This window comes from Leptodactylus fuscus, chromosome 8 (assembly GCF_031893055.1).
Source record: "Leptodactylus fuscus isolate aLepFus1 chromosome 8, aLepFus1.hap2, whole genome shotgun sequence".
NCBI lineage: Eukaryota > Metazoa > Chordata > Amphibia > Anura > Leptodactylidae > Leptodactylus > Leptodactylus fuscus.
Genome location: NC_134272.1, coordinates 60,655,489 through 60,664,322, shown reverse-complemented (window position 1 = coordinate 60,664,322; position 8,834 = coordinate 60,655,489). Strand labels below are relative to the sequence as shown.

At 36.5% G+C, this 8,834-nt stretch overlaps 1 protein-coding gene across 1 annotated transcript in view; it reads left to right on the top strand.

The window, feature by feature from the left end:
- TTN (titin) overlaps nt 1-8,834 on the top strand; it is a 229,028-nt gene that overhangs the window by 100,179 nt on the left and 120,015 nt on the right. Inside the window, exons 110-130 of the mRNA XM_075286035.1 lie at nt 549-608; nt 742-819; nt 1,341-1,394; nt 1,598-1,684; nt 2,053-2,124; nt 2,528-2,605; nt 2,691-2,771; nt 2,957-3,013; nt 3,387-3,467; nt 3,585-3,662; nt 3,847-3,921; nt 4,780-4,860; nt 5,351-5,431; nt 5,571-5,654; nt 5,871-5,945; nt 6,155-6,220; nt 6,846-6,944; nt 7,104-7,187; nt 7,800-7,853; nt 8,247-8,321; nt 8,459-8,542. Of these exons, the coding sequence (XP_075142136.1) occupies nt 549-608; nt 742-819; nt 1,341-1,394; nt 1,598-1,684; nt 2,053-2,124; nt 2,528-2,605; nt 2,691-2,771; nt 2,957-3,013; nt 3,387-3,467; nt 3,585-3,662; nt 3,847-3,921; nt 4,780-4,860; nt 5,351-5,431; nt 5,571-5,654; nt 5,871-5,945; nt 6,155-6,220; nt 6,846-6,944; nt 7,104-7,187; nt 7,800-7,853; nt 8,247-8,321; nt 8,459-8,542 (1,584 nt within the window). The remainder of the gene's footprint in view (nt 1-548; nt 609-741; nt 820-1,340; nt 1,395-1,597; nt 1,685-2,052; nt 2,125-2,527; nt 2,606-2,690; nt 2,772-2,956; nt 3,014-3,386; nt 3,468-3,584; nt 3,663-3,846; nt 3,922-4,779; nt 4,861-5,350; nt 5,432-5,570; nt 5,655-5,870; nt 5,946-6,154; nt 6,221-6,845; nt 6,945-7,103; nt 7,188-7,799; nt 7,854-8,246; nt 8,322-8,458; nt 8,543-8,834) is intronic.

The following is an 8,834-nucleotide window of genomic DNA, read 5'->3' as shown; positions in this document are numbered from 1 at the left end:
GACACTCGGAAAATAGTATAGTTCTAACGTGTCTAATATCTTAAAAGGGGTTAGCTGAATCAAGTGCTGTTTCTACTTGTGAATTGGTGTCTATGTTGCAGAGACATCACCATTTTTCATTATGCAAATGAGCTCTTTGAAGCTAAGAAGATGCTGCTTATATCTTTGGAGCAATGGCAATGTCCTAGTTGTTCTAAAGAGCTCATTTGCATATTGATAAAAAAACAGCAATATCCTGGCAATAGAAGCATTGATTCACAAAGGGAAAATCCAGTTTGACCCCAACCTATCTTTGAGACTTGGTTGATATGTTGGGTTGCGGTGTCAGACTCCCCTTAAATAAACCATTGGTGCTGTTGCTTTGTCTAGTTGTTAAAGATTTATCATGGAACACTTTTAGACCCAAAGTCTCACCAGGAAACAGGACCTAGTGAGAGTATATAGTTAGAGACAAATTGCAACTACTGACTATTTTAAGAGAAACATAAAAAATACTGATATTATTTATCTAAGAAAATAAAATTGACATTTGACTTGTTTTTCCTAAGCCATTGAAGAGGAGATCCCCGAGAGAAGGATTCCAGCAATTGAACCTGGAAAGCCTGGAGGTAAGTGCTGTCATGTTTAGGCATAATTTCCCTGATACTAGTGTACAGTACTGTAGAATGTGTATTGTGTAGAACAATATAGTGACTGTACCAGAGGCACAAAGCACATAAGAAAACAATATGGTTTTTATAGTGGTGAGAAAGCCTGTCGATGAGCAGTTTGAGAGAAGAGTTGTGAGCAGAGAAGAAGAAGCCGCCATCCGGAGACAAGGTTTCTACTTTGTTTTTAAAGTTTAGGGATTAAGAATAATTCATATATATTTATTAGTGCTTTACATTCTAAGGGGTTGTTGTGGATTGTCTAAAAGCATTTAATGGTATAAATTAAAACTAAGCCATTAATAAAAACAACATACCAATCTAGTGGTCCGTGCCCTCGGTAGTGAGCGACCATTTTCCATTCATGTAAATCTATTGGTCATATGAATTATATATGTGATATAATTGGTGCAAGACAAGTGAGAACCACTAGAGTTGTATCAATTGGTGGATTTTATGGTTACGTAATAGTTACTTTTTTATTTTCTATGATTCCCTGCGTATAAGCAAATTTTTTTAATCCAAGAAACCCCTTTAATCATAAGTATGGATATAATGGAAATCTTCTAAAATAATGGCACAAGAAATGTAAAGAGTAGACAGAGCAATGCTTTCACTTCTAACTTACACTCTAGATCTAAATAAATATAGTTAAGTTACAGAATGATTTATTTTAATAAATTATCTTTAAAGCACAAGAAAAGGGCAAGCCAGTACCAGTCCATGAAGAAATTGAAGCCAGAAGAGGTAAGTCACTCAATGAATTTTCAGTTTCTTCGAAATAACAGTGTGAAACCATGTAGTTGTCATCACAGCAAAACCTTACTAAGTGGATCCCATCTGCTTTACAACATTTACTTATAGCTACATTAGTTAACAACCACGTTAGTGCCTTGTTGCACTTAGGCAAAGGCACGTGTAATTCCTGAATATACACATTATTTTTTAAGTACAAGCTCGGCAATGGGCAGTTTCCGAAGAAGAAGTTTCTCTTGCCATGCGTAGAAAACAACAAATAACATCTGTACAAGGTATCGGTAAGACCGAGGGTATTGCAAGCATTACAAATAATAACAACAATAATGCTATGGCAATACCAACAGAACTACTCCCTCCCACTGGTGATTCGGCTTTGTGTCTTTTTAAAATAAAAATAAAAAAACTCTAATATATTTTAACCAGCAGCAAAAGAAAATATTATTCATTTGCTAAAATTTTATTTATTTTTAAATATTTTTCTCATTTATTTTTTTTTGTCTATTTTTGGATTAATTCTAATTATTATAGCAATTTTACTAATGTGCTTCTTCTGACCTTAATATGTTGAATTCATTGCTACTGTTTAATGCATATTTAAATAATAATAGTAATACATAATATAATATTTCCATTTGGTCATGTTCAGTGGCAGAAAAGAGGGCATCAGAAGAATTCTACTATGCCCAACAAGTAGAAGAAGCTACAGCAGTCGGCAAAGGTATGTCTTATGTCCTACATTATTCATATAGTATCTTTTTCAGAGGTAGTAGATAGCTTTAGAGCTATTCTCATACACATATACAGATGTGTCCTCTCTTATCCTTCCTGTTGGCTAGTCATGTCCAGATATGTGTGTCACAAGATGATCAGCTTTTCAAAGCAACATGATTTACAGCATTTTATATGTATATCCTATATGTGTCTATGTGTGGCTACCGAGTGGTTGTGTTTGTGAGTTGCAGCCTGTTTAAGCTTTTGTTAGCCTATTGTGATATTGTATTGAATTAGTGTTATGAGACATTGGAGTCCTTAAATGATTTAGCGCTAAGGTTAGGGTGGACACATCTGTATGATTTTGGCAAAGAACAGTTGTTGAATGTTATATCTTATACATTCTATAGTTCCCTTTGTCCACGAGAAGATGGTTGTGGAGGAGAAACGGGCTGTGTCTGTCTCTAGAAAGGAAGAAATTTCAGAAGGTATTTTTTATGTGCCTTTAATTTTTCTGAAAGTAAACCTGGGCGCTAAAAAAGGCATGTGTTAAGTGTTTCAATATCTTTAAAGTGCCAAAGGTTCCAAAGAAAGCCCTACCTGAGGCGAAGGTACCAACTACTCTTAAAAAAGAAACAGTACCACCAGCTAAAGGTATATAGACGTACTAATGGTCTATATACATTGCGCCATCTTTAATGATCTTGCTTAGTATGCGGCTACATTGTGTCTTCTACGCACTCACTCATTATTTGTGCTGTCTTGTTAAGCTCCTTCTTAGTGTCTTATGTACTGTACAATATGTTGATACTAAATGGTGTAAATCTTATTTTTTTAAGTTGCCGAAAAGGTGCCTGTATCCGCTCCTAAAAAGGAGGAAGCTCCACCAGCTAGAGGTATCAGAACATTATATGTGATGTTTGCAAGCTTCACTGCATAGTTATGTGCTACTCAACAAGTACTTGTTTGTATGTTGAGTCCATGTTACGACCCTTATATCTTCCTTTTATACCCTCTTATAAAAGACTCTAATCTTCCTTTCCCTTATGCCCAGTTGTGTCACTGTCAGTCAATACAGAACACCATCTTGTACACCTTATACCACCTATATATGTGTTCTTTGTTTTAATGCCTTACCATGTTAACGGTATACGTCTCAAATGCTTTGCACCTACTTATGGCTTTATAACAACCCCTTCATCTTCTAATTGATCACCTTTGCATGAAAGACCTAAAATAGGGATATTTATACAAACCATATATTTGTAGTTCCTGAAGCACCCAAAAAAACAGTTCCAGAAGAGAAGGTGCCTGTGTCTGTACCCAAAAAAGTGGCTCCACCTGCTAAAGGTATAGTATGGCTATTGTACTTATCTTCTATATTTGTAAATTTTGTTTTTAAGATTTAATAAAAAATAAAAAAATATTCACACCTAGAGTAAATAGTAATTAAGTAAATGTCTTTAGTGCCTGAGGCGCCAAAGAAAGTAACTGAAGAGGAAATTGCATTCATTCCTAAAAAGAAGGAGGTGCCCGCTGCAGAAGGTATCTTGGTGCTCCTAAGCTTTTATGTATGACTTACTGTTTCATGTACTGTGTATGTATTATGTTCATTTTTATGCCTTACAGTATGACTCTTTATATGGTTGTCTTGCCTGGATCCCATGTCTTATTGTGTTTCAATTATTTGTGTACATAGTCATCTTAAAAAATATATTTAATATACTAGAAATACCAAAGAGACCTTTCATAGAAGAAAAAGTACCAGAGGCTGTCCCTAAAAGGATGGCACCACCTGGCAGAGGTACACAAAATCTTTAGGGCAAAGTTTTACTTACACCAGCTTCTTATATGTGTTGTTGTCTTTAGTCTATTATAATGTGTGTGTCGCTTCCTTTTCTGTTCTTTATAATGTTGTGCTATAAACACTTGTGATATAAGTATCTTTGCTGTCTGCATATGGCGTTCTTAAGGTGTTGATCCTCTACTTGCTGCTAACTCTTTTTTAGCTTTACTATTATCTAAATGAGATCCTTATTTGCCTGTTTTTAGATAGAAAGTAAATCATGATTTCCATTTTTCTTACCCACTTCTTACCCATTTTCTTACATTTGTGTCAGTTTTACATTAATACTTCACTAGAAAATTTAATAATCATATGGTTGGTTAAGGGAGCTGAAGAGGGAAAGTAGAAGTAGTCCCATAATAGAATAACTGAGACACAGAGGGCCTGAATCATCGGGGATGCCCCAGCCGGTTTCTTCCCATCTGGCTTGGCTAGTTTAACATGTTATTCCCTATACAGAAATAGAGAGAGCTGTCTCTTGCTGAACCTGGCAAGTATCACCGACATGGAGCTGCCCCATTGACATTTCTCTCCATTCCCAATCCGATTTCTTTCAAAAACATAAAACATAAACCATAGTTCTTTGTGGTTTGGGCAGCATAAAGCACCCTTATCAAGTATAGAACAGAATACTAGAGGGCCTTGGCGTTCGTCCTGGTTGGCCTGGGGCTGACAGTAGCCATACGATGTATGCATGACACTCTGTTGCAGAAAATCTCCATCCACTAATATCCGTCGCAAATAACACTTATTTGATCTAAGAAATGATATGTGTAGGTAAGGTATATAAATATTATATTTCTAATCTGTTTAAAGTACCAGAAGCTCCAAGGAAACCAGTTCCAGAAGAAAAGGTTCCTGCTGCTCCCAAAAAGGCAGAAATACCCCCAGCCAAAGGTATTTTGGGCATTATATATGTCACCCATTTAACAATAACCATTGTTACCCTGGCTCGTATTGCACTCGTTGGTATAAGCACTCTTTGTGAATCTTTACACTTTCTGTTGTTTCTGTATGTCTATAACATTAACTATACTCTTTGGCATGTCTTCATTATTATGTATGTTGTACAAAGTTAACTCGATATGTTACGTCTGTTGGAACTGCTTTGCTTAAGAAGTAGTAACGGCTTCATTTAAGGTCATTTTGGCAAAAAACAAACAAAAAAACCCTATCTAACTAAAACTCTTAATGCCACAAGCTGCTTCCTTTGTTGGTCCCGGCAGCATGTTGTATCATACTGGTTATAAATCGTCTATCATTTGTGTTCTTCCATTTCATGTAGTCTTGACATCTCTTGTCTGAAGTTAATGTCTGTTCTTAACATCTCTTAGACGTAAGTTTGTGGAATGCAACTTCATGTTCTGTTATTTAAATGTATTTAAAGTTCCTGAAGCACCAAGGAGACCTGTTCCAGAGGAGAAAGTACCTGTCTCTGTTCCAAAACGAGGAGAGGCTCCTGCTGCAGGTAACTTGTTTTTCTAGATCTGTTCAGAAATAGAAGACCTATATGAGTAAGACATTGTGCTGTGGTTAGGCTTATATAAGTTAACCATTAAAAAAGATATGTATGGGCAAAGACAACTGAGGTTATCATATCTTTAAAGTGGCTGGTGTGCCAAGGAGAGAAGTTCCTGAAGAAGAAGTTCCAGCAGTTGTACCCACAGTAGAGGAAGTCCGTCCTGCTAAAGGTACAAGCTGTTCACAAAAAGAAAACTCTGTACCATCTTCTAAGCTTGTCACATACAATTCTTTATACTGACACATTCCCACACTGATCACATTGCACCGAATACGTCTTTGTGTACTGTACATTGTTTGTACTTTGTGTAATTCTTGGGTAGTAACTGGTGAATAGAGGTACTCTTTTTATTACAACTCTCTAAAATAAAATAATATTCTTTAAGTGCCTGCAAAACCTGCGCCCGAGGAGAGAGTTCCTAGCTTCTTGCCTAAAAAAGAAGAGGCTGTGCCCGCCAAAGGTATAACTCTTTATTTTTGTCAGTAGTCTGTCTCTGTACTCTGTGTCATCCTATAGAATTGTGCCACTACATTTGGACCTATATACGCTTTATAACAAATTGTGTATGTGCAGAATATGTATCAGGAAAGAAAACTTTATAATGGTAATAGTTATTGGTTAAAACTTAGGTTTTGCATGATATCTGACACAAAAATAATATTTTTAAAGTGCCCGAAACACCAAGGAAAATGCCTGTACCTGTTTCTAAAAAGGAAGAGGCTGTTCCAGCAAAAGGTAGCTTGACCGAGTAATGTTCAATACGCTCAATCTGTTTCTTGCTTCTTTGATGTCGTAGACTGCTGGCTTTGGTTTTAGACATCTCTCTAGTATCCATGCTTTAACACAACACTGACTAGAGCGCATAGTGCAAATTCATTCCAAAAAAGCTTAACAAGTTGAGATGAGCGAGTATATTCGATCTGCATAGTTTTTGGTGTAAAAAAAAGCACCAGGGAAGGTGGGAGGGGAATCGAATGTTTACCGCGTGGTATTCGACCGAATACACCGATAACTATGCAAAGGGAGGTATCTGATCGAGTACTACTATTCGATCGAATACTACTTGCTCATCTCTAGTTTAGTTTATTAGTATAATATTTTTTTTATACTTTTAAATATAAAAAATAGAGGGAACCAACTAATGCTTGGAAATAGACCAAATATAATTTGACTACTAATGTAACGTAAATGTCATGTACATGTAGTGTGTGTGTCTCATAAACAATATGTCATACATGTTCTATCTTTTGTGTGTATACCTCTTATTTTGGTCTTGTCTGTTGTCCACACATGTCTGTGTGTCGTACGCCCGACTACGTTGAAATTATAGTGATCATAGAATTCTTTTACTATTTTAAAGTTCCTGAGGTGCCCAAGAAGGTTCTTGCTGAAAAGGTGCCTGTACCAGCAAAGGTACCCGCTCCTGTCTCTACAACAGAAGAAGTTGCCCCAATGAAAGGTATTTCGGCTAAGACTACAAAGAGTACAATATTCTTCTTCTTAAATGTGGTCATTAAATATGTCGTCAGTATATGTATTAAATGTTCTCTTTACACATTGTCATATGTCTAGTCGTAATGTTTTGTCTAAACCTCTTAAACGTGTTACTGTGTCTTAGTACCTGAAGCTGTTAAGAAACCTAAAATTGCTGGAAAGGTTCCAATAGCTGCTCCTGAAAAACCTGAGGCTCCTCCAGCAAGAGGTATATTAAATGGCTTCCATGTTTAACATATTCTATAGCTACTTTACCATAGCTGCTTTATTATATTAAGCAGCTAATGGTGCTAGTGTATAATATACTATTAATAATCCGCTATAATCATATACATAGCATTGCTAGTACAGAATGTGTTGTCTCTAACAGTATTTTCACACTGAGTTTTTTGGAGTGGATTTTGCCGCCTCAAAATCCGCCTCCAAAAATGGCTCCCACTGACTTCAATGGGAGCCCCTTGCTTTTCTTTTCCTCCAGCTAGTGGCATAACAAAGAAGCGACATGGCCTATCTTGCCACAGATTCTGCGACGCGAGGCTCCCTCCCGATTAATCCCATTCTTTGGGCCTAATCCGGAGCGGAATGCCGCGACTGGATGCCGGTGCATTGCCTCGGTGTCCCGTTGTGGCTAGCTGTGCGGAAGTGTTCACACTCGGAATACAAATTCCGCCATGTGAACATACCCTAACAGTTTAGCTTGAACTGCTAGTGAAGTGCACTGTTCTATGTGTGTCTATAAAGTGTTCATATTTTTTGTTTGTGTTCTTCTTTGTCTTGTTTTTTTCCAAAAAAATCTTATACAAAACTCTTATGTTCAAAGTTCCTGAAGCACCAAAGAAACCAGTTCCTGAAGAAAGGATTCCACCAGCCAAAGGTATACTGCTTATGGGAGCAAGCAAATTCTTTAGTCTCTTACACCAACGTAATGTCTTTGGTGTAATGTATTGTAATGTCTTTGGTGTTTTACAGTCACTTGAATATAGTATTTAACAGTATTGGAGAAATATACCAAGCTTAATTTTGTTATGCTGAATTTTTCAGTGTATATTTCTTCAATACTTCGCATAACATCCAAAACTCTAGACGTACCCCATTTATTAGATTATAGTAGGAAAAGATTAAAAAGGCATTAGGCGATTTCTTACGTTTGTCACAATGTTCCTTTGTGTCTTTTTTATTGTCTGTAAGTCTTCTTTCTTTATCATACATTGATTATAACTTGTTGCCTATGACAAGTCATGAACATTCCTATTAATATATCTTTAAGTGGCTGAAATTGAAAAGAAACAAGAAGCTAAGATACGCATTGCTGCGAAAAAAGTCGAAGCTCCCACACCTGCAGGTAGACTATGGTTTTGGAGGAAAATAAGCTTGTTCTATTGTGAATTCTCTCATTATTCTTTATAAATGTAACTTTTTTGTGTCTTTGTACTGTGTGTCCGTAATCTTTTTATGTAACATTGAAATGACTCTATAAAGTGCCCGGAGTTCCAAAGAAAACTAGAGAAGAAGAAAAACGAGTTATAACTGTTACCAAAAAAGAAGTGACAACTCCAGTTTCAGGTACAATATTTAGGTCTTCTAGGTGTGAAACATTATTTTAGATTAGCAAAAGTAGTAGAAGGCAAGTGTTTTATTTTCTTAAAGGGGTTTTCCAAGATGACAACATATCCATTCATCTTTATGGGACTGCTGAAGATTAGCACATGCCTATCTCCAGTAGTCCTAGATATTAGACCACTGAGCCATTTAGAAGGTGGTAAAGGTACCCCATTCTCATTGTTTCATGGTTAGTGGGGTCCAAGGGAATGGTCCCAGATACATATAGGGGATTATCTGTCAACTTGGCACAACC